This window comes from Halichoerus grypus, chromosome 10, assembly GCF_964656455.1.
Source record: "Halichoerus grypus chromosome 10, mHalGry1.hap1.1, whole genome shotgun sequence".
NCBI lineage: Eukaryota > Metazoa > Chordata > Mammalia > Carnivora > Phocidae > Halichoerus > Halichoerus grypus.
The window spans coordinates 7,215,490-7,242,005 of NC_135721.1; the positions used below are offsets into that span (position 1 = coordinate 7,215,490).

At 37.9% G+C, this 26,516-nt stretch overlaps 1 protein-coding gene across 4 annotated transcripts in view; it reads left to right on the forward strand.

Annotated features, from left to right (window-relative positions):
- Positions 1–25,281, forward strand: part of TAF1B (TATA-box binding protein associated factor, RNA polymerase I subunit B) — a 68,341-nt gene extending 43,060 nt beyond the window's left edge. For 3 of the 4 annotated variants that reach the window (XM_078055957.1, XM_036097546.2, XM_078055958.1), the window contains 7 exons: positions 6,539–6,686; positions 8,372–8,549; positions 9,126–9,172; positions 10,813–10,903; positions 14,911–14,981; positions 15,611–15,833; positions 21,609–21,979. In XM_078055957.1, coding sequence (XP_077912083.1) covers positions 6,539–6,686; positions 8,372–8,549; positions 9,126–9,172; positions 10,813–10,903; positions 14,911–14,981; positions 15,611–15,833; positions 21,609–21,810 — 960 coding nt within the window. In that variant the 3' untranslated portion in view covers positions 21,811–21,979. Of the gene's footprint in view, positions 1–6,538; positions 6,687–8,371; positions 8,550–9,125; positions 9,173–10,812; positions 10,904–14,910; positions 14,982–15,610; positions 15,834–21,608; positions 21,980–24,726 lie in introns of those variants that run through there. The other variant, XM_078055956.1, reaches the window with a different exon arrangement.
- Positions 25,282–26,516: the final 1,235 nt, after the last annotated feature.

The window sequence follows — 26,516 nt, forward strand, 5'->3', positions numbered from 1 at the left end:
ATGAGGATGGGAAGCCACTGCATTTTATTTTATTATTTTTTGGGTGCGTGCATAAGAATATCCTGGAGAGCTTGTGTAAAGCACAGATTCTTCGACTGGATGCCAAAGATTGATTCATTAAGTCTGGAGTGGGATCTAGGAATATGCATTTTTAACAACTGTCTTGCAATGATTCTGATAAAGGTGGTGCTTTGTGCAGTACAGACTAGTCTTATCTCTCTGCCTCTTTCTTTCTTTTGTTATTATTCCATCTTGTTGCACAAAAGATTCCAGGTAGAATTAGACTAGTTAGATAACCAAAGGGCCAGTATCAAACAAAATGTCATTATACTGTGCTACACCTGCAAAGTTTTAAACAGGATTCTGGCAGTCCTCTTATTCCACTTGAATACACCAGAGATTCCACACACCAAATGAAAATACAGTACGAATACCAGCAGCTTTGGTGAGACCCTTTCCTTGGGTGTGTTCTATACATGAATGCATTTTCTAAGTCAAAATAAGACTATACTAACACAGCCATTAAATGTTTACGGTAATTATTATATGATAGTTATCCATGTTTTAGAATCCTATCAAAATTAGAGCCCGATTCCCCTCTGTGGGCTGAGGACAACAGGGCAGGAACAGAAAATGTTCCACTGTGGTCTTATTCTGTAGAAGAGTGCTATGGAACAGTGCTCCCAGTCTCCTGCCTGAGGTTAGGTACTCTGCTGCCCCGCAAACTAGCCTGTCTTAGTTGGAATGGGAGCAGATGTATAGGGAGGTTAGTCCATAGCCAAGCCCTGTAGGGACAGTTGGGCCACCACTTCAAGTGTTGTTGGGAGCAAAGGGTAGCATTCTGGTCCTTTTGATGACATCCTCTGGGACAGGAATGGCATGCAGTGGTCATGTTCAGTTCTGACTCTTCCCTCATTTGAGGCGCTAAGAAGACAATCCCTTTCGGTATTGTACTAGAACCATTAAGTAATCATTTCTGTCTAAAGAGACCTGGAGCAAGAGATTCTGCAGATACTATATTTTCTTCTTTGCTCAGTATATTTTGTCTTCTGGGAAGGCAGACCCATACTTTAGTGTTATATATCTAATAATTACAGTTTCATAAACTCCATCTCCCCTATGTAGGGTTCTTTTGTTAAGGTATTTTATAGAAGATGAAAGTAGATATTAGCAAGTAGTTATAGATTTTGAATGTTTGTAGTAGATTTTATATATGTTGATTTTTTTGTCATCTTCATCATTTTTATTCTAATTATGACTTCTCTAATATGTTGTGGGTTTTTTTCCCTTTAGACAGATGTTATTTAGGTTCTTCTTTTATACTTTTTAAGAATTGTGGCAAAATATACATAACATAAAACTTACCATTTAAGCCATTTTTAAGTGTGCAGTTCAGCGGAATTAAGTACATTCACATTGTTGTGCAACCACCACCACCGCCATCCATCTCCAGACCATTTTCATCTTCACAAACTGAAACTGTCCCCATGAAATCCCAGCTCCCCACTGCACCCTGCCCCCTAGACCCCCAGCCCCTGAGGTCCGTCATTCTACTTCCTGTCTCTGTGAACCTGACTATTCTAGTACTTCGTGTAAGTAAAATAATACAATATTTTTCTTTTTATGTCAGACTTATTTCACACAGGATAATGTCTTTAAGGTTTATCCGTGTTATGTAGTGTGTGTCAGAAATGAAAATTTCTTTTTAAGGCTAAATAATATCCCACTGTATTTATATACTACATTTTGTTTATTCATCCATGGGCATTTGGGTTGTTTTTACCTTTGGCTATAGTGAATGATGCTGCTATGAACCTTAGTGTACAAATATCTGTTAGAGTCCCTTCTTTCAGTTCTTTTGGGCATCTACACAGAAGCACAATTGCTGTATCATATGGTGATTCTATGTGTAATTTTTTAGCCCACTGTAATACGTTTTTGAATACTTTTTTTTTTTCTTATGAAAGAAATATATTCAGGGGCGCCTGAGTGGCTCAGTCATTAAGTGTCTGCCTTCGGCTCAGGTCATGATCCCAGGGTCCTGGGATCGAGCCCCACATCGGGCTCCCTGCTCCGCGGGAAGCCTGCTTCTCCCTCTTCTACTCCCCCTGCTTGTGTTCCGTCTCTCGCTGTGTCTCTCTCTGTCAAATAAATAAATAAAATATTTAAAGAAAAAAGAAAGAAAAATATTCAGAGTGATTAAAAGAAATGTAGGAAACAATGAAATGTATAAAGAAGAAAATAAAAATCACCCACAATCCAATTTCTCATGGATGCCATTAACATTTAACATTTGGTATTTTTGATTGTCTTATTTAATGTACATAAACATATTTGCAAAATTAGGCCTGAAGACTATATACAAATTTCTCTCTTGCTTTTTTAAACTCAGAATTGTACTATGAAAATTTTCCTAAGTCATAGAACAGCCTATGAAAATGCTTTTTAATAACTGCTTAATATGTATGCATGTAGTGTGTATCTAACATGGATGTCCAATAATAAGGAAGTGATGGGTTCATAGAGGGGAATATTTTCCAGTCACTCAAAATGATGTTTTCAAAGGCTGTCTCCTGACATTAGAAAATACTCACAAAATGTAATGTTAGGTGAAAATAGGAGACAAAGCCATGTACATCTAATTCAGTTTGTACAGCGGTTCTCAGACAGATGGGAGCTTAGCCTAAGAGCAGGGTAAACTATTAGATTTTAGTAGAGGAGTGACATACCAGATGTGCATTTTGAAATATCACTCTTGGTGGTAGCTAAAAGTGGCAAAAGCAGATATAGGGATACCGTTTGGTTGGGAGTCCAGTCTGGGGTGATGGAGGCTTAGAGTAGGATAGTAATCGTAGATGTGATGAGAAATAGCAGCATTCCAGACCCAGCTTTGAGGTAAACAGTCCACATTCATGTAGTGTGCAGGGAAATGGAGCTGCCAAGGATGATTCCTAAATGTTTGGTTTTTGTGACAGGGTGAGGAACCCTGATGGAGGGATAAAATTCAGGGGTATGGGAGATGAAAAACTCAGTTTGGAACATGTACTTTTGACATAGTGGAAAGATATTCCCAGTGGAGGTGTCAAAGAGGCTGTTGAATTGAAATCCCAATGTTATAGATGTGGATATGCCCCAAAGGGCTAAAAGTCCTCCAACATGCTAACAGTCGCCTTCTCTAAGTTATGAGCAATTTTTATTGTCTTTATTATAGTATTTTATATTTCATAAATTTTCTGTAATGATCATGTATTATTTTTATAATCAAATTTAAGTGTTGCTAGAATACATTCATCATGGCATTATTTATAGTAGTATAAAAATTGGAAACAGCTTATATGTATGACAATTATAGAAGATTGGTAAAAAATAAGTAGAATGATCTTGAAAACCCTGTAGCCACCTTTAAAAAAAAAAGGTTTTCAGTGTTATTCAAAAAGGAGAAGTCTGTTTAAAAATAAATGAAAAATTTAAAAGTGAAGTCTACCATACTGACCATACTGACTTGAAACTAAGAGAATCTAGAATCTATTATAAACTGTAATATAAATCTATAGACTTAGCATTTATTAATAATTAATAATTATTTTATCCTCAGATCATACGTGAAAGAATGGTAGCCTGTTTGTCACAAGATATTTAGTTTGACATACCAGCTTTTAGTGTGGACATTTGAAAATATATTAAATCTTTGTAGTTTGCCAGATTCCTTTTCATTAAGGACCTTACAATTACTAGTCATGAATTTATCATACATTAAATTGGTTTTTTGAGATGATTATTTTTCTAAGGGGAGCATTCACTGCTCTAGTGTTTATTTTGTTTGCAGATAAAAGTGCTTAATTACATCTCCTACCTGCATTATTTGAAAGGATTAGAGTTGCCATGAATCTTGTCAGTAATGTTGAAATTATTTTAACTTGAAAAGATGCTTCAAATCTTGTGCAAAATGAAGCCCATTTGCTTACCACTCCATCCCAGTGTTCTAAATGAATTAATTTTATAAAGAAAAAAGAAGACTACTTCTTCCCAAAGGTCACTGAGAATTTGTTTTCCTTTTTTCACTTTTAAATTAACAGATTAGAATACAATTTATAGTACTTCAGTGTACAAGTAGAATCACTCTGTCTCCACATTAAAAAAAAAAACTTAAAAGGCAACACTGCTACTTTGGATTGACAGAAATTTACTTTGTAGTCTTCAGCTCAGGTTAATCATATGTTAATAATTCAGCATAAACCAAAGGCCTTTTTTTTTTTTTTAAGATTTTATTTATTTATTTGACAGAGAGACAGCGAGAGAGGGAATACAAACAGGGGGAGTGGGAGAGGGAGAAACAGGCTCACCGCTGAGCAGGGAGCCGGACTCAGGGCTCGATCCCTGGACTCCGGGATCATGACCTGAGCCGAAGGCAGACGCCTAAACCCCCCAAAGGCCTTTTTTTCTAATAAAACTCAAAATAAATATAATACAAACGAGATTGTAGCCTCAGGCAAAGTAAAATCAAGCATGGTTATAATTTCTAGAAATTAACAGTATGATTATCTTCTATAAGCATATCCCTGCACCATTAATAAAGCATTTCCTTGTGCTTTACAATTGCATATGAGCTGAATTTACCAAAGTAAAATTTAACAGAGAAATATTCATTCCTTTAGTTGGCTCCCAAACACACTCACACATTCAGAAGATGGGCAAGACATGATTTAACAGCAATACTTTCACAAGCACCTGGGGGGATTTTAATTGATTATTAGCTCAAATTGGGAAAATTTTTACTTAGAATACAGAAGAACTTTCTAATGACTAAACCCATTAAAAATAGAATTGACTACCTTCGGCAAAGGTATTGAGTTCCTATCCCTGGAGATTTTTAAGAAGGACCAGACATCTGCCTGCTAGGGATTTTGTAAAGTAGGACCATAAACTTCTAAGGGTGTTTCCAACTCTGAATATGCCAGTTAGATTATTTCTTCTACAGAGTGATGTATGAAGTATTTCTATTACACGCAATGGTTTAACTGGTGTTATCTTTCTTGCCACTTTCTGAGGTAAACTAGACATACAGAAAAGTGAACATATCACAAATGTACATAGCTTGATGAATTTTCACAACCTGAACCAGTCCCTAGAGGGAGGAACAACATTACTAGCACCCCTGAAGCTCCACCCTGGTGCCCACTCCCGTCATTACTTCCCCCACTCCCAAGTGGTCACTACTCACTCCATAGAAGCTTGGTGCTGAGTTGCTGGGCTTTGTACTTTATATACCTGGGATCGTTCTCTTTTGCATCTGGCTTCTTCCAACGTGATGTTTTGAAGATTCATTCGTGTCGTCGCAGGCCGAGCATTCATTTCCTTGCCATGTAGTGTTCCATTATGAGACTATATCAAAATTTACTTATCGTTAATGGCGTTTGGGTAGTTTCCAGCTTGGGACTTTTACAAATAGTGTTGTTAAGAACGTTCTAGTACATGTCTTTCCGTGGACATCATGCACATTTCTGTTGGGGATATGTAGCTAGGGGGTAGAATTGCTTTGCCACAGAACGTGTACACGCTCAGCTCTAGTACGGCCAAACAGGTGGCCAGAATGTTTGTCTTCAGGCCCAATTTTAATAGGGTCCTACCATATGAGAAATGTTAGTTTTTCCGAAATTCCATAAGCTTTGTTAAAAAAAAAAAAATCTTACTTGAGGTACTTGATAACTTTCTATTTTGTACTGTATTTTCGCATACCTTATCTCCCTTTCTAGATTATAAACTCCTTGAAGGCATTGTTTTATTTGTCTTTACATTTCCCAAAGTACTTTGCATAGAGTAGACTCTAAATTTATTAGTTTTATGTGAATGGATGAGGAAATGAGGAAAATTATATGTAGTATTAATTTCAAGGATGTTTATAAATTGCAAAAATAAAAATAGCATACCAGATAAACTACAGGGGTGATCTTGAACAGAATACATTTAGTAATGGTAGCTCATAGATTTTCCTGGATTCTATAAAATTTTACATGCGATTATATGGGAGAATATGAAGTTGAATTGTGTATTTTCAACTATTAGACTTAAATCCTGGTGTTAGCTCCCACATAGAAGCCTGTGAATATTGTGAAACAGGGAGGTAAATTTGTTAGCCATGAGCTTGAAGGTGAATGAGAGGGTGTGGTGAGGGAGTATGAGAGGGAAGTCGTGCGGTAGCAGTCGCGACGGCTCTGGAACTCCAGTTTGGGTCACAGCTTTGTCCTTTCCCCTCGGTTCTTCTGCGACTGGCAAAAAGTAATGATTTCCCTCCATCATGGGGAAGGCCAGTAAGAGTTTTATGAGCCAAATGGAATTTTAGTGGCTTCTTAATTTAGCGTTACCACTGTTTTAACCTGCTAAGTTAGGATATTAGGGTTTTATGGGTGGTTTTCCCCTTAATGCTTTTTTCCACATTCCAAATTTCATTCAGTAAATACATACTACTTTTAAAATCAGAAAATATTTTTAAAATAATTTATGTTGCAAAAATTGCTACCTTGCTTATTTTTTATTTCAGTCTTGGCCTGCCTATGAGGATATCTATAAAAAAATGATTGAAATTGCCAAATTCTTAGATTTGCCACGTTTTCCAGACATAACTGAAGACTGCTATCTTCATCCAAACATCTTGTGTATGAAATACTTGATGGAAGTCAATCTCCCTGGTAAGTGTGGTGTATGTGGTGAGGGAACTTTTATAGAATTGTAAAATCACAATGAGCAAAATACAGAATTCCTCTTAGATCACAGACAGTTAGAGCCACCTGACAGGGTCCATCGTAACATGAAGCTTAATTTCAGAATCCTTTCTTAAAATATTTCAGGCTACTTAAAAAGGTTAAAAGGACATTGTTCAGAAATAAAGAATTCTGTTTTGATGTGAGGGCTATGCTTGGTTTTTACAGTAAGTTTGCTGAGTGCAATTAAAGTAAAAAATGTTTCAATATGTGTTATTATTGAGCTGGATGCCCCCCTTCTGAAAAAAAGGCAGCGCTTGGTCATTTGTAGGATCACAGTGAACTCTTTAAGGCAATGAAACACAGAATGTGAAGAGAGCCTCACTAGACCTTGTTCACAATATACCAAGACGCAGGTAACCCGATGGAATCTGCCAATGGAACCCATTCCTGAATTTCTTGCAAAACTAGAAATGTGAGAAATTCAGGACTCATATTCTTAAGAGAAAATACAAACATGGTGTGGTTAGCCTATTGCTTTAGCAATATAAAAAATGTGATTGGATATATTTTTAATAGGGAAGGAAAATGTATATGTTAATGAAGAAAGCAATATACAAAACTGTATATATGTATAGTGTAATTCCAATGATAAACATAAATATGTAATAACATATATATATATATACACACATATATATACATATACACACACACAAATCTAGTAGTAGGTAATAGAAGGAACACAAGGGATTACCAAAATGTAACTGACACAGGCTGGCTCCTGGCAAGTGTCTGGTTCCTGTGCTTGCTATTGGATGGAGAGTGGGAATAGAGTCCACAGGACATGGTGACTGAATGCATGTAGGAAATGCAACTTAATTCAGTACAATTTATTATGCTCTTATAAATACTAGCTGTTCACTTAAGATTAATTAAAATAGAATATTGTGCATCTTGGGTACTTAGATTAGTGAGTAAAGAAATCTGCTTAGTAATTTAGAGTTTTCAAAGTATATTCACTATCTTATTTCATCCCACAACTCATTTTACAAATGAAGAAACTAAGGTTAAGTGACTAACGCAGAGTCACAAAGCTAATGATTGGAAAGCCTAAATATATAGGCCCTAGGTAGGCTTTCTGGTTCCAAGTGCCACATTATTCAGCCTTGACTAATAGATGGAGGCCAAGCTGACCATATAATTTCTTTAGGAAAGCAGTACATCAAGTTTAATATACACGGAGGCTTCTAGTGTGCTAGCCAGGGTGCCAGCCGGTGAGTTAGTGTACATTCCTAGAGAAGCTCTGGGTCTTACAGGAGATTTCGTTTCAAGCAAGTGCAAATTGCTGTAGAAACACAGACAAGAGAGTTGTATGAAATGATAGAAAACTAGCGTGTAGCTGTGTGTCAGGTACCAGAATGTGTCCTACACATAGTAGATGTTTTAGGAAGTCCAAATAGGAAAAGAGAGACCTTGCCAGGATTCTACCATTAGTGTTTCTATACAGATATCATTTTTTGGTTTGTTTTATTCAGAAAACGTGTGTCCCTCAGTTCTAGCATAGTACCATGTTTTAAGATGATAAAGCTTATCTTACAGAGGTACACATTAGTATGGTCTAGTTAGGCACAGAATTTAATTCACATTTTACTGTTTTTGTTCTTCAACAGATGAAATGAATGATTTAACCTGCCAAGTGGTAAAAATGACTGGAATAGGAGAAGTGGATTTTCTGACATTTGATCCCATAGCTAAAATGGCAAAAACAGTTAAATATGATGTGCAAGCTGTCGCTGTCATTGTAGTAGTATTGAAACTGCTCTTTTTATTGGATGACAATTTAGAATGGTAAGTGTATGTCAGTTTTATGAGGAAAAAATTACACTGTTTTGTTTTTACCTAATTATTCAGAGTAAAGGAATCCTTATATTATCTCAAGAGAAAATAGAGCCTCTCAGTTGTAGAACACTGACTAGTAGCAACAATTACTTCTTACATGAATTTTGACTCAGCTAGTGTCAGAGAGTTAATTCTACCTTAGTAAGTTGTTTATCTCATGTTTTATTCCTATTTTTTAAGTACATACTCATGTTCTCATTGCTTCACTGATTCCCAACTTTAAATCGTCATACACAAATCCTAAAGAATCTTGTAGCAGTTGCCTAAAGGCATCTTTCTGTATGCCTTTAGGCTTCTGGCACTATGTGACTTCAAAGATTATTGTGGAAAGTAAATGAAACTTAGAAGTGTCACTCCTCCCAAATGCCAACAAACAATGGCAGTATGTATAGTGATTGCTTCTCCATTAAAAGTTAGCATCAGTTTCAAGTACTATTCTATACTTTTCTTTCAGAAGAATTCAAAATTTAACTGTCTTCAAATAAGTGACTTCCAAAAAATTGACTTGCTTTTTGGTTTTTCCAGGACTTTGTCTAATATTGCTGAGAAATACAATGAAAAGAACAAAGAAGGTACTTAATTTTTTATCATTCAAATTCAAAGTCATTGTAAGTGATGGATTAAAAGATGCAATAAACGTAAGGAAGACTTTGAAAAATATATAAGTACACATATACAAACACTTGTATACAAAGTGTGCCTTATACCAGAATTATTTCTTCATGTAATTATCTAATTCTACATCTAGGCTGCTAAACTTCAGTGATTTCCTATGATGTGTAAAGACCAGCCTGCTTTTTCATTCCCGGCTTCTCCTCACTAGCCATGCTAGCCCGTGAGCACACTGGCAGTTCCGTGACTACCATCTGTTGTGATGCCTCAGCCTTTGCTCACGCTGTTCTTCTACCTGAAATGTTTTCCTTCTTACCCCCCGACTCCCTCCATCCCTGACAAATCCACCTTTATTCTTCAAGATTCTACCTTCTCTTCACACCCACTCCCAACCTTACCACTTCCCAAATCAAAACCAATCACTCCTGCGACAGCTGCTCCTATCCAAACATCTGTTAGAGGTTTAGCACACTGAATTAGACCTGGTGGACTACGTATGTCTATCCCAATTAGATTGCGAGTGTCTGTAAAGTGCTAAGAATAGCTGACATAGAGTAAAGCACAGCATAAATGATAGAAAGGTAGGTTGTGAGCTTCTAGAGGGAGGGACCATGTCTTTCTTATCTTTTTTTTTTTTTTTCATGGATCTTTAGTGCCTAACATAGTGTCTGGCCTAAGAGCAATTCAGTGAAGTGCGTAGGTATATGAATTCTTAAATTCAATTTTAGTTCCTTAATTCCGTCATTAGTATTTATGTTCATTGTTGTTTTTTTTAAAATAATTCAGCTTTTTTGGGGTATAATTGACATATAGAATTGTAAGATATTTAAAGTGTGTATTTTGATGATTTGATATACATGTACACTGCAAAAGGATTCTCTCATCTGGTTATACATTTATCACCTCACATTTTAATCTTTTGTGTGTGTGTATGTGTGTGTGTGTGAGTGAGTGAACATTTTAGTCCTATTCCCTTAGCAAATTTCCTTGATATAATACAGTGGGATCAACTATAATCACCATGTTTTACATTAGATTCTCAGACCTTATTTATCTTAGAGCCAAAACTTTGTACCCTTTTACCAACCTCTCCCTATCTCCCACCCCCCAGCCCCTGGGAACTACTTTTCTACTCTGTTAGAGTAGAAACTACTGTTTCTAGGAGTTTGACTCTTTTTTCTTTCAAGATTTCACATATATGTGCATTGGTTTTAAGAGCTTGGATTTAATGGTAGAAATCAATTTGTGAGTTCTTTCCAGAATATATGTGAAATACTTCTTTCTACACATTGCTTTATGTCAGCTTCTACACAGAGTGAAAGGTTGAACAAGGTGTCTTCTAATGTCCCTTCTCATGCTCCCTCTGTCTCAAAAAAAAAGATGGTTTTAGTATAATCTAGTTAGGGCCACAATATAGATAGGAACTCAGTGACAGATTGCTCAGGAGTCATGTTGAAGTATGGAGACAGTGACTCCATAATTCCCATAATGTTGACTCCATAATGTTTAGTTGTATCAATGAATGAAGACTCAAATGAATAATGTATATGGTTATAATGTGACTTATTTGGTTACTAATCATGGATTTCATTTCTTTCAGATAAACCCTGGTTTGATTTCAGAAAATGGTACCAAGTGATGAAGAAATCTGTTGATGAGAAAAAACAAAAGTGGGAGGAAGCCAGGGCAAAGTATGTTGTCTCTTCTGGTTTTAGGTTTACCTGCTTGATTTCTAAGTCTCTTACCTTATATTTAAAAGCTGAAGTTTCAGCAGCTAGACTCCTTAGCATTATGACATTTTTTCTAGAAATATTAGCCCCTGTGTTCTATTTGACATTTTTTTTTGGTGTTACTATTAAATAACCTCCAGATTTTATTTGGATTTCATCAGTGTTTCCATTAATGTCCTCTTTTTAATTATTAATTTTTTATAATTTGTGTGAGTCACACCTACATTTCTAATATTCCTTCTCCTTCCCCTTTCTCAAAGTTGATCATTTCCCATCTGCTTTCCAATATTACGAAGATTACAAGTATCAGCCTATGACATATGTAATTGTCCCCCAATAAAGTGAATGTTCCCCCAAATAAAGATCCCTACAAAAATCAAAACAGAGGAATGCACAAAGAGAGGATATTTAATTCAGTCTCACCATTTGACTTTAAACTCTCGTTCTGATGTAGGTTCGTTGTAATAGAGTGGAAGGAGCATACCTATAGAGACAGACAGTGCTGGGTTTGAATCCTGATTGCACTACGGACTAGTTGTGTAACCATGGGCAAATTACTTGATTTCTTAGCCTCGGCGCACTGAAATTTAGTTTGCTCATAAATTTTCATAGATGCTATATCTTACATAACATAGAGTATATTTCTATTGATCTCTGATTTGAACAGTTTTGTATCTATTCTTAGAACTTTGAGTCTTTACAAGACTTTGAAGAAAAAGTTAACGTCTCTGTATTTTAGTAAATTTATAATAATGCTCAATTGATCAACTAATTTTATATATTTTGAGAAAAATCAAGGCTCCTCAAATTAGTTAAAATAATTCATTCAGCTCTAAGTTCCTCATCAATGAAATAGGGATAATAATGCCTGCTTTGTGCTCTAAGAACTAAATTTCAGTTTTCACAGGTAGAACTGGATTATTTTTCTTCTACATTTAAGAGAGCTTTTAAATAGAAAAGCAGACTTACGGGGATGAATAAAGCACTGTGGGGAAGAGGATCCTTGCCAAAAAGGGGAGAGGTGTAGTAGTTTCTCATTAGTCAGGTTTGATACACAATGATGAAAGAAAAGAGGTGGGGTGTGAACTTATTCTGACAGCCTGTGGGTACCCAGGAAACTAGGTCCTTCCTCTTGCTTGTCAGAGAAGGAATGTCTCTTTGGTCATTGGATCTCAGTGGTTACAAGAATATCAGGAAGAACAGGAGTTCGTTCTGTTGTCTTAGGTTATCTTGGGAGTACAAGCCATTGGGCCTTCCTTTTTATGGTGCCAGCAGGGGTTGTCCTGACTGATACTGAGAGGCTAGGTATTCAAGGACCATGCCACTCAGGCATCTCAGTAGTAACTAAGAATTCATTAGCTCAAGCCAGGCACCAGCTTACACTGCAGACATAGCTATTAGAGCCCAAATTGGTATTTCAGCATTCAGTTACAGATCTTAGACTTACTGACTTTTAGGTACTTTAGGGGAGAATTTAATGACCAGAGAGAGTATGTCTATTTCCAAAATGGCATCTTCCAGGGAGAGACCAGGACTCAGGGAAGAGATTGTCCAGGGGATACATTACCAAGATACTTCTGTATGGAGTAGGTGCTTTGAGCTGAGTGAAATACCGTATGTAAACCACTACTGACTAGTGCTTAGGCACAGAGCCCCTACCCGACCCCCACTGTTGACATAAATTTGTAATTTTTTCTCCCATTATTCTGAACATCATCTTCCATGTTGTTAGATGAAAGTTATTAAAGCATTTTCCATAGCTAAATATGGGTCCCTATGTATGAGATTATGAAAAACATTAATGAACAGTAGTTGAAAACCTAATAACAGCTTACGAGGTGGCTTTGATGACTTCTAGTTGTCATGGAAGATGCTGGGAGGAACATGGAAGAAAATTTAACAGCATGTGTAGAAAATCTTTTTAGCCTTTTGGGTTAGGCAAAATTTTGTAGATATACCAAAAGTATGATCTATAAAAGAAAAATTATAAATTGGACTTCATCAGAAGAAAGAATATCTGCTCTTCAGAAGACACTGTTAAGAGAATGAGAAGCCATACAGTGGGAGAACATATGTGCACATCACATATCTGATAAAAGATTTGTATCCAGAATAAAGAATTCTCATACAGTAAGAACACAGACAAAAACCCAATTTTTTAAATGGACAAAAGATTTGAACAAGTATTTCAGTAAAGAAGATGTGTGAAATGATGCTCAACATCATTAGGGTTAATAGGGGAATGCAATTTAAAACTACAATGAGATATCATTACACACCAGTTAGAATGGCCAAAAACAAAGCGAAATGAACAAACAACTGACCATACCTAATGTGGGGATTTAAAATGGTGCAGCCATTTTGGAAGTTTGACAGTTTCTCATGAAGTTGAACATACATTTATTACACTACCTAGTAGTTTGCTCTCTTACATATTTACCCAAGTGAAATGACAACTTCACGTAAAAATCTCTATTTGAACGTTCATAGTGGCTTCATTCACAATGGCCAAAAAGTGGCAACAACCCAAATACCCTTCAGCTGGTGAATGGATAAGTCAAGTGAGGTAAATCTATACAATGAAATACCGTTCAGCAATGAAAGGAACAAACTTCTGATACATCCAACACTATGAATGACTTAAATGCATGATGCTGAACGAAAGTCTCAAAAGGTTACACAGGGTATGATTCCCTTTATATGACATTCTGGGAAAGGCTAAATAATCGGGATGGAAACAGATATCAGTAATTTTAAGACCAGGAATCTGGGAGTGTGGAGAGGGCTTGACTGTGAAGAGTCATGAGAGAGTTTCGGATTGATGGGCCTGCTCTGTGTATTCACCGTGGTGGTCATTACGTGACTGTGTGTGTTTGCCAAAGCCAGCAGAACTGTACAATGAACAGGGTGAGTTTGTGTGTAAATTATACCTTAACTTTTAATAGTTGGGAAACAAAAGCATATGGGAAAACTGGAGAGAAGCATGCAGGATTCCTGCAGAAAACATTAGGACCCTGTGACGTGCCTCCGTTTTTTGTATCTTTTGTAGTTTGGGGAAGAGGTAAGCAAAGTAAGGTACATTTTTAAAGAAGGAGTATCTAGACAGAATGTTATTTTAGATCACTTTTCCCGTTTTCTGGGCATACGACCCCGAGGAAGTAATGCCTCCTTGCCTGTAGCATAATTGCCACCTGTGTATGCCTTATAAATGCATAAGAGATTCTGTCTAGATTAGGTATTTGCAAGGGATTTTTAATAGTGGGTTTACCCACCGATTGGGATTAGACTATATAGGAAACTTCTTTATTATTTTTTACCTTGAGTATATTGTTACATTTATTATTTAAGAAAACAAATAACAAAAAAGATATTTGAAAGAATCACAAACTCCTTTACCATAGGGTTCAGTGACAAGTTCTCTGATATATTTTAAATGTGGTATGTTCACTAAAATTTAGTTCACACATAATTCTCAGGAAAACTGTAATTTATTAACATTGATTGCATCTCTACATCAGAAGACCGGTACTTACTGTTCGCTTTGTATGAGTTACCAGAAGTACCTCTGATTTAATCCTCAGCAAAAGGGCAGATGGGCAAGGGCAAGGAGGAACAGTTGTTTCTTAGGTGGTGGTTTCACTTCCTGAGGACAGACAGCAAGAGAATTTTATGGTGAAGGAAACCATTTCTACATTTTTGTGTAATTAATATCTTCTTCAGGACCTTATGACATCTGGGAGCCTTTTGGGATGAGCATGTCATTCTCTTGGCTTGCTGTCTCCTTCAGTGCTGCCTGCTTACATCTGTGACGTAAGCTCTACAGACCCGTGTCAGTAGGTCATTCTAAGGCAGAGCGATTACACTGAGTATCAGGAATTTCAGATGTTGCTTCAGAGAAACTTCTCTGAAATGTGTTTAGGTCCATTTCTTCTCCATTCTGCTCCAAATGTTTTTCTGCATTATTATAGGTATATGTGGAAAAGCGAGAAGCCACTCTACCACTCATCCATTGACAGAGCAGTGGTATATAAAAGAAGAGGTGAGTTGTGTTGTCTCTTAACGCCATGTAGCAGTACTATTGTAGAAAAGCTAAATATCTTGACTTCTTAAAGAGTGCCTGGGGCACCTGACTGGCTCAGTCTATAGAACCTGTAACTCTTGATCTCGGGGTTGTGTTTCAAGCCCCATGTCAGGTGTAGAGATTACTTAAATAAATAAATAAACTTAAAAAGTGTCTAAGGAATTATTTTACTTCTTCAGCAAGTGTTCCAGTGCCCATCCAAAGAAATACCATCCTCTGTAAGAAATTTCCAGAAGAATCTGTTTCAGGAACACTGTATTCTTTAAAACAGAACTTAAGTTCCCACCAAAATCTAAAATCATCCTATATTTCTATGACTTTCAGAACTCTTTCTGTGGAGAATTGCCTGTAAGTTGTCTTGTTCATTTTTTTTCCTAATTGTGGTAAAAATACATTTTATCTTTTTTAAGTAGTTCCCCAATGCCCCTCATCCAGTTTCAGCTCCCCCTGTTGTTATCCTCTTGCATTATTGTGGTGCATTTATCAACACTAAGAAACCAACATTAGTACATTGCTAACAAGTAAACTCATCTGTGATTTAACATCAGTTTTTATTTTATTCCTTTCCTTTTTCCCTCTGTTTCCAGAAATGGTGGTGAGTCTACAAAAACAGTTTAGCACACTGGTTGATTCAGCACCAACTGTTGAAAAGAAAAGTCCTTCAAGTTTTCAGTTCAACTGGACTGAAGGAGACTCTGCTAGAACCTGTTTCCATGGACATGGCCTCCAGGGGATCCTGAAGAAGAAAGGCCAGTCACTGACAACCAAGAATTCACTTTATTGGCTTAGTACACAGAAATTCTGTAGAAGGTATGTGATGCTTTTAGAAATCAAGGGATAAAACATAACGTGAAATCTTTAGTTTGGCATGAAGTAGTATTCTTTTCGAATTTAAAAAAGTCACATAAAATTACGGTTGACTATAATAAGAACTAGATAGGTTATTTGTTGGAATTAGAAGATGTTGGGCTTATAATCAAGAAAATTGGAATTATACATTGAGTCTTGTTTAAGAGTTTTAGATGGACACTAACCTTACTGTGACAATCATTTCACAACATACACGTTGCACACTTTAAACTTAACATGTTATGTCGATAGTGTCTCAGCAAAGCTGGAAAAGGTTTTAGACTATAAAGACTTTTTTCATTGTGCCTTTATATTTTTATACTAACTTCATTTTATACTAATCTCACTCTTTGTACAAAGAAACTGTTTATAAGGCAGTTTCCCAGTAGTGAAGAGGACGTGCTAACGAATCGGTCTGTTCATATCCCAGCTCTGCTGCTTGCTCCTTGTGGGCAAGTGATTTACCAGCTCTACAGCTCTGTTGTCCCAGTGGTAAAACCAGCGTACGAGTGAGTTGGGGGGGAGCTTATATCTTTATATTTTCCCCATGGCACAGACAGCGTGTAATACTGATCTTCTTCCTCTTCTGAAAACCTCCGGTGGCTCCCATCTCATGCAAAGTAAAGTTAAAAGACCCTAAGGAGCCTACAGGCCCCTGCAGTTCTCTGACCTTCCCTGCTTGCCTCCTTTGCTCCACGTTCACTGCCCCTGTTCACACCGGCCTCCTATCTGTTCCTTGACCTTGCCGAGCACACTCCCCACACAGGCCTTTGCACATGCTATGCCTCCAGCCTGGAATGCTCTTCCTCCACATGTCCACACAGACTCACTCCTGCCAGGTTGTTGCTCACATTTCACTTCCCCATCCTGTCTAAAATAGCACCAACTCTCCCCTCACCCTCACACGCACACCTCATCACTCTCTACCCCCCTTGCCTATGTTTTCTTTCTCATAGCTCTTGTCAGTATTGAATAGATTGTTATATATTTATTTTGCTTATTTGTCTGCCTTCCCCCACTAGAATAGAATATAAGGTCCTTGAGTGCAGAGACTCTGTCTTAATTAATGAAAAATCCCAGAGGCTAGAACAGGGCCTAGCACATAGTAGGTGCTCACCAGTTATGTGTTGAATGAATGCATGAAAAATAGAGAATGAGAGGGCACCTGGGTGGCTCAGTCATTAAGCGTCTGCCTTCGGCTCAGGTCATGATCCCAGGGTGCTGGGATCGAGCCCCGCATCGGGCTCCCTGCTTGGCGGGAAGCCTGCTTCTCCCTCTCCCAGTCCCCCTGCTTGTGTTCCCTCTCTCGCTGTGTCTCTCTCTGTCAACTAAATAAATAAAATCTTTAAAAAAAAAATTAGAGAATGAGAATTAAATGAGATTTTGGTATCTGTCATATAGTAAATCTCAATACATGATAACTCTGATCATTACGTTAAATAAAACTAATTTTCTATTAAAGAGTTTCTCTTCCTAAGTTGAGTATCAATGAAAGATAAGTAAAATGTAGGAACTACAGTAGGAGATAACAAAATGAAGTTATCTGTATGAAAATTTACTACTCAACAAAAGTTTAGCTGAGTCTAGAATGACTGTAGAGCAGCGCTGACTTGGCAGCAGCAACAGGGAAAGTAACTAAGTGTTTAAGTAGTTCCAAAAGTCTGGAACCCAAACCCCAGCCTCGGCACCACGTCTGAGGTGCTCCATTCCTGTGCAGTGGTCAGTGCAATGGCTTTTTCCGATGTGAAGATTTCATCAAAAGGAAGAGAAAAGATTGTAGTCCCGGCCGGTGAGGAGCACCCGCATGAGACCAGTTAAGTTAGAAAGTGGTGTTCTGTGCCCTTCTGTCTCTCATGCCTGCGGAATCGGTCCCGAGTTAGTTAGGGGTGAGCTTACACCTTTATGCTTTTCCCATGGTGCAATCAGTGGATTTCTAGATCTTTCTAAATCTTCACAGATTTAATACAGTAATATAAGACAGTTAGTTACAAATAGACCTTGTATACTCAGAGATGAAACAGCTGAGATTTTTTTTTCTCTGCATGAACTATAAGGCTAAAAATTATAACCTATAGACAAAGCATCAGTGATACCATGACTTTATGCACCAAAATTCTGTCAGCCTTGCCTATTTAGACCATAGCCTAGAACCACAGAGTAAGCAAAAAAGGCTTCCACCAACCAATAAAAATGTCACAAAGTCCATGACTAGAGCCAACGCACTTTTCTCAGAAAGCCCCTTAGCCCCTCACTCAGAGCCAGCGCACTCTGCCTTCAGGTGTGTTTCTGTCAGGCTGAGTTGTCTGATTTCCAAACTCCTCATCATCAAAAGAAACAAAGCAGGAGGGAGACTGAGAGGTGCTCTGCTGATAGTCATCTTGACAGCAAACATAAATGACATCTATTTGACAAACGAGAGAGGAGCCAGCATCAGAATCAGAAGCAGACAAAAGAACTCAAATGACAGCAGTCTGAAGGTCATTCCTGACACACTGTTTAATTGCTCCACCTAACAAAACAAGCCTGATGGGGTCTCAGCTTTAACGCAGAGCATGACCCAAAATGCTGTGTGCATTCTCTTTGGCTTTGTTTTTCTAAGCTGTATTTTCTAATATTTTTACAGTAAAAATGAACAACTTGTAATAATATACTTTATATTTTTATACTAATTTCATTTTATACTAATTTATACTATACTATACATTTATAATTTATACTAATAATGTATAACTCAGTTTTAAAAGATGTCCATACACAATGGTTAAAATGAGGTGTTTTGATGCTTAGGAGAGCAGATCTTCAGCTGTACAGAGAATTTTGTTACACAGAAGGACTCATGTCTGAGGGTTCAAGAGACGAATGCTGTACCGTAAAATACTTGTGAGAACACTCAGGCCTTGAGAACTAAGCAGAGAAAGGCCATAAGAGCACTTCAGATATGAGAGGTTGTTTATGCTTCTTATCTGAGGCAGAATGAACAGTCTTCATGAATTTGAATGCCCTTAATATTCCTCACATTTATAGAAGTACCCATCTGTAAGTAGGCCAGTTACTGACAATTAGCTAGGTCTAAAGGCCCGTTGTCGGCACTGGCTAATCAAGTATCTGTCCCTGGCCTCCCTGAGAGGGGCAGGTGGTTCCTCTCTCCTTCCACAGGAAGAGGAACAGCCGAGGTACTTCAAATTGCCGTCCACAGGAAATGGGAGGCTTTGGATGTCCCCCTACCCCCCCATACACACACAGTTTTCTTGAGGGGTCCCATAAAAATTTGATTTGAATTTTAAAAATTTTATTTTAACTAATATTTTAAATTAGAGTAAAAAAAAAAAAACAGTACTCAAATACGTATGTCATATGCCAAATTTGAACATCTTTCAGACCACCAAAACTTTAACTTGTGTTAGCAGGTTTAATTTTGTATGTATACAGACTTGAGAGACTATTCTTTTTGCATACATTCCAACTTCTCACAAGGAAGTTCTCATAAGGAAGTTCAAATGGACCTTACAGCCCTCTTTTAAATGTAAACCTGTGCTTATCCCTTCACATACAATTGTTTGTATAAACATATTCTTATAGCATCCATTTGCCACACTCATTTATTTTCTGTGTCAGAGCTCAAGGAACATCCGTTGGCACATATTCTACTCACAGCAAAATACTTGGCAATAACAAATTATTGTATGTTATATTCGGTTTTATGGCTTATAACTCTAGGAGAGTTTTCTGAGTTTGTTATAAAGAATGTCATCCTTATAAGGTATTGTTAATGATTCAACTTAAAAATAAAAGTCCTTATGGGAGCAAATAATTTGTATACCTTTTCTTATCTTTCTGGTGTAGAGCTTCCCTAGGTAAGAGAAACAATACTTTTTGCCCTTTTTGTTGTAACCATTTGTCTGGAAGAATCTCTCTTAAAATAGCTGAAATTGAAAAGAAAAGAAGAGCAAGAGACCACCAGTTTGTGTGAATTCCTGTAAATGGCTTATATTTGATTTCTGTTAAACCAATCAATGAGTATTTGAGCCTTTTAAATGTCCTATTAGTGAATAGGTGGAGTTTTGGCTTTATTTTAGATTATTAAAGTAGTCTTAAGATCTTAAGTGAAAACAAAAATCAGTTTTAAAGGAGTAAAGTGGAGGTGAACATTTTTGAGCCCTTACTGTGTGCCGACCATTGGGTAAGTGTTTAATATATATTTTCATTCGATACTTCTGTTCACTCTACGAGGTAGGCACTGTTATTTTTTCCTGTTTTACAGGTGAGAGAACCAAGGCTAGTTATCCATAGTCACAACTGATGGGGGCAGAGTTTTGTGGTGCACACACAAACTTTCTTTCAGGAATGTAGGACATTTTTATAAATCCAATATCTAAAAGTTTGTATCTTCTATATGTTGTTTACCTGTTTTTTTAAGCTTTTTACTCTGGAACATTTCAAGTATATTCAAAAATAGAGAGAATGGTGTAATGAACCCCCCTGTACCTGTCATTCAGCCTTAACAATTGTCAACATGACTAGGCTTGCTTCCACATGCCAACTCACTCCTCCACTCCCGCCCCCAGATTATTTAGAAGCATATCTCAAATGTCATAATGTTTTTAAAAACAAAATCATAATAAACATCAATCAGACATTAAGAAACAAATAGTAATTCCTTAATATTATCAAACATGCAGTCAATGTTTAGATCTTCCCAGTTGCTATGAAATTTTTAATATAATTCAATCCAAATAAGGCCCATACATTGCAAGTAACTAAGATATCCCTTAAGTGTTTTGGTTGGTAAATTCCCCTTTTATGTCTTTTTTTTTGTCCCCTTGCAGGGAAAAAATTACTTGTTGAATAATCCGGGTCTTGTGTCCTATACAATTTCCCATAGTCTGCATTTTGCTGATTACAACCTATGATACCATTTAACATGTTCCTCTGTCCCCTGGATTGCCTACACCTTGGTATAGTTAGAGATGGAGTGTTAGAGTTAAGAGATTCATAATTAGAGATTTGGTGGTAGTTGGAGACTTGATCTACTACTTTTAAGATAAGTAAAATTGCTTTGTAAACTCTTCTTTCTATAATAGGTACAAGATTGTAGGCTACATTATCAAGTCCGGTGTCTTATTTTGGGTGGGGATTAGGGATTATTTATTTTCTTTTATTTTAAAACTATGCCCAGGGGCGCCTGGGTGGCTCAGTTGTTGAACGTCTGCCTTCGGCTCAGGTCATGGTCCCAGGATCCTGGGATCGAGCCCCACATCGGCTCCCTGCTCAGTGGGAAGCCTGCTTCTCCCTCTCCCACTCCCCCTGCTTGTGTTCCCTCTCTCGCTGTGTCTCTCTCTGTCAAATAAATAAAATCTTTAAAAATAAATAAATAAATAAAAATAAATAAATAAAACTATGCCCAGAATCTCTTCCTGTATGCTATTGTTTGCTTTGAGCATGGTAAAAAGAAGCAGCCCATCTGGAATGGAAGGACTTCTGGGCAAGGAATTGTGAGTCCTGGCTCCAGACCATCCGTTACCCTGGTGTGGTAGCTAACCCCTGGATGGTGCCAGCATTTTTTCCTCTGTAAAAATAAGTTGTTTTGCCAAATTGTTCCAAGTTTCCTTCCAACTCTGAGTACTGTTTTAAGCCTAACCATATATATTTGCTAGTTTGGGGGATGTTTCAGGGATAGATGCATACATTTTAAATTGTCATTTTAAGATAACTTCTTCCTTTTTCTTCCCTTTCTAGCTATTGTAAACATGTGACAACCTATGAAGAATCAAATTTTTCGCTGAGTTATCAGTTCATAATAAATCTCTTCTCCTTCCTGCTGAGAATAAAGACCTCTTCCCTCCATGAAGAAGTGAGCTTAATTGAAAAGAGACTTTTTAAAACAAAATATAGTAAAACGAAAAAGAAATCAAGATCCAGGAAAGGGAGAAAATACTGAGAAAAATGAAATAGAAACTTTCTTGGGAAAATATTTTAATAGTGATAATAATGTCAAATTATAATATTCCAGAGAATTATGGGAAATAGAATTTGATTATATATCCACACATACATAGATACATATATATGTATCAAACGTGCTTATAAAAATGTGTATTGGAAAATAAGTGAATTGTGTTTGAATTTATTTTTTAAATTATGAATATTCTTTGAGAAGAGTAAACAGTAAGTTTTATAAATGGTATCCAGAAATTTGTATTCATTGTATTTTAAAGCTAAATTTGCTTTTTTTTTTTTTTTAGGCTAAATTTGCTTTTAAACTAGATCACTTCCTTATTCTTTATGCCCCAAAGGAACTCCCAGATGGATCAAAGATCTAAACAGCATAATTTTTTACATATACATATATTACAGTACTAGAAGAAAACAAGTATGGCTGCTTTGATGATCTTGGAACAGGGAAGGACTTTCCAAACATTCCCCAAAACCAGAAGCCAAAAGGGAAAAATTGGTAATGTGACTGCAAAGTCACAGGCAAATAGCAAGTAGGAAAATATATTTGTAGCATATGACAGACAAAGGAATAATTTTTTTAATGTATCAATAGCTCTTGCAAAGCAATAGGAAAAAGGCTGAGCAAGGAATATGAGAAGATAGCTTTCTGGAAAAAAGAAATACAAAGGCCAACCCAAAAAAATGATATAAATTAAAATAGGTTACCAAAGATATATAAAGGTTTATAATATCTGGTGAGGATACTGGAAAATCAGGCATTCTTGTTCAGTTTATTCATGCAACAAACACTGAACAGCTGTGTTCCAGGCATATTCCAGGCACTGGAGATAGAGCAGTAAACAAGGTCCCTGCCTTTAAGGATCTTCTGTTCTAATAGGGTAGGGGTAGATAGTCAACAAATATACAATAGTTGGGCTGATGAGGTGCAATGAAGAAAAAGCAAGGTAAGGGTGATAAGGTGGGCCTTTTTATAAAAAGTGATTGAGGAAGGCCCCTGGGAGGTGACCTTGAGCAGAGATCAACCGGTATGGAGCAAGCCATGTTGCTTTCCAGGGGAACGTTATTCCAAGCAGAGGAAACAGGCAAAGGCTCTGAGGCAAGAGTATGCTTGATGGAGTCAAGGAATAGCAAGTTGTTCAGGGCACCTGGAGTGTTAGGGTTGTAGGGGAGAGTAGTAACACAGGAAATGGAAGAATTTGCATTCAGGGCCATGGTAAGAACTTTGGCTTTTGTCCCAAGGGTGTCATGGGAAGCCATTAGAAAATTTTGAGCAAAAGAATGGTGTGATCTGGGGCACCTGGGTGGCTCAGTTGGTTAAGCATCTGCCTTCAGCTCAGGTCATGATCCCAGGGTCCTGGGATCGAGCCCCACATCGGGCTCCCTGCTCAGCGGAGAGCCTGCTTCTCCCACTCCCTCTGCTGTGTTCTCTCTCTCTCTCTCTCTGACAAATAAATAAATAAAATCTTAAAAAAAAAAAAATGGTGCAATCAGACCTATGTCATAAAAGGACTACGTTGCTCTGTGGTGAATAGATAGCCGGGGGAAATGGGCAGAGGTAGAGGCCACAACAAAGACTACTCTTCTGGTTTGGTCAAGAGGTGGTGGTTTGCACTACAGAGATTATAGTGGAAGTGGTAGGAAGGGATTAGATCCCAGATACAGTTTACGTATGAAATAATAAGGATTTGGTGATGGGTTGGTTGTAGGTGTGAGAAATCAAAATGCCCCGATTTTTTTTCCCCTGTACCATTTATTAAGATGGGGCTGCTTTAATTTTCCCCTATTCACCCTGTTTGTGAGGGAAGTTAACTGGGTTGGTTATAGGGCTGTGGGAATAGCCAAACACAGGGTACCCAAGATTGAATAGATGACATTGACAGCAGCTAATTAATCACATATACTTACCACCTGGGAGAGGATGCAGCACTCTATGCAGGGCCAATAGGGTCACATTCGGGAACAGAGAACAACCAGGGACAGGGAGGCAGGCTTTGTATCAGAGGGATGGAGTGGCCCCTGGTTCCTGCACGAGGGTATGATTGGCTTATTTGAATAATCCCACGGGCAGACAGGAATTCCTCTGGTCCTCTTAATAAGGTTAGGGGACCCTATCCATCGGAGCAGAGTGGGGAGGGGAAGTCAAAGTTAGGCCACTTTAGGGCCCTCCCCGTTTCACCAGATGTCAAAGCAGCACAAGATAATCAGGCCTTAATTTTAGGCTGTACACCACAGGGGGACTCAGAAGAGTGGTATTGGGAAATCAGTGTTATTTGGGGCGTATTGAGTTTGAGATGCCTGTTAGACGTTGGAGAGACGTTGAAGCCTGAAGTTGGAGGGGCAGGGGTCTGGGGCAAGGTAAATGTAGGAAACATCAGAATATAAGTACTATTTAAAAACCGTGAGGCCAGATGGGATCTCCTAGAGAGTTTGTACAGATAGAAGAGAGGTCTCCATGGTTGCGGCTTGTGCTTCAGCAGCACACGCCCTTCTACTCCTGGATCGCAGAGGGTTTTTTTCAATCAGGAATTAATGTTGGTTTGTTTTTGTTTTTGTTCTTTTGTTTTTTCAGATGCTTTTCTTGCATCTATGAGATGATGGAATTTTTTTTCTTTTTTAGCCAGTTAATATGGCTTTCATAATATGGTTAATAGGAAATTCAATTGAGTTTCAAATGTTAAACTGGCCTTGCATTCCTAGGATAAACCCCACTTGGTCATGATCTATCATCCTTTTCACATATTGTTGAATGTGATTTGCTGAAATATTAAGAATTTTTGCATCCATGTTCATAAGAAATGTTGTTCTGCAGCTTTCTTTTACTCCATTACCAGAAGGAAGATTTGTGGACATTTCAGTAAAGATAATCCAATTAATACCATGTTGGCCTCTTGTTCTTCAGCTTGCTACCTCATGGTCCCAGAATGGATGCTACGATTCCACACAAACAAATCCTGGTAGAAGGAAGGAACTGTGACTAAACACTTTCTCAAGAGTGTCTTTGGTGAGAAAACCCTTTCCAGAAGCCCCCTGGTAGAGTTTCCTTTACATTCCATTGGCCAGAACTGCACCAGGGGAACCATAAAGGGGAATAGGATTACCATGACTGCTTTAGATTATCATGATGCATTCCTACCTTCCCTAGGATTAAGGATCTTTCTCTAATATTTGAGCAAAATTGGGGTACTATTAGCAGGGAAAGGCAGGGGGACTGTCTGTTGATAGGCAATGAGCAATGTCTGCACATGGGGTCTTTCCTCTCTAGTTCAAAGTCTCAACATCTCATATGTGCAAAATATGAAGCTATGGTATTATGGGTAAAACAATTCCTAACATCTATTGATCATCTGCCGCCAGGGCATTCTGTTAGAAACTTTCTAACTATTAGCATCCGGATTTGTTCTAGTCTTATGGAATGCCCTAATAAATGCTTGCATAATGTCTATTATGTGCCAGACATTTTTCTCAGTGCTTCATGTATTTTATTCATATATATTAACAATGGAGTTAAATTAATAAATGAGTTATTTATCCTCACAATAACCACATGATGTAGGTACTATTATTCCATTTTACAGATGGGGAACCTGAGACACAGGGGGAGTTGAATAACTTGCCCAAAGTCACACAGCTAGTCTGGAATAAACTGCTGCACCACACTATCTCTCCCGAGACTTAATCAGCCTTTGCTCCCAAGGAGCTTACAATATTAGAAGAGTCAAAAAAATGTTTTTTAGGGCGCCTGGGTGGCTCAGTTGGTTAAGCGACTGCTTTTGGCTCAGGTCCCGGAGTCCTGGGATCGAGCCCCGCATCGGGCTCCTGGCTCAGCGGGAAGTCTGCTTCTCCCTCTGACCCTCTCCCCTCTCATGCTGTTTCTCTCTCTCTCAAATAAATAAATAAATAAATAAAATATTTAAAAAAAAAATTTTTTTTGAAGATTTTTTTTTTATTTTTATTTTTTTTTTAATTTTTTTTTTTTAAAGATTTTATTTATTTATTCATGAGAGACACACAGAGAGAGAGGCAGAGGCAGAGGGAGAAGCAGGCTCCCCAAGGAGCAGGGAGCCCGATGCGGGACCCGATCCCAGGTCCCCGGGATCATGACCTGAGCCGAAGGCAGATGCCCAACCATCTGAGCCACCCAGGCGCCCTGAAGATTTTTATTTTTAAGTAATCTCTACACCCAACGTGGGACTCAAACTCACAACCCCAAGATCAAGAGTCACATGCTCCACCGACTGAGCCAGCCAAGCGCCCCAGCAGAGTCAAAATTTATTTCACCACATTCAATATACAAAATTAATGCCACTTGATTTTATTATCCGTAAATTTTCCCTAGCCTCCACCCTGTTGAGTAGGGGTGGAGGGTAGCCAAGAGGGCAGCCAAAATACTGCTTTGAACCTTTAATCTTACCAATTAAAGATACCTTCATCTCTTCAGGGTTAAAAAGCCACTTTGGAATAAATATTCAGTAAAGTGAAATTTGAAATCCCTATTAAGGCTGTTCCTCCCATCCATCTCCTTCCCTAGATGGCCTCTGGGTTCAAGGGTGAGGTGGAGGAAGAGCCCCCACCCTATCTGTGTCCTCTAGGTCCTTGCCAGGCTCTGACGCAGATGGTTGTGGGTGCTGATCGCCCCGCTCAGCTCCCACTGGCTCAGGTTGTCCACAGGGAATGCTGGTGCTCACCTCC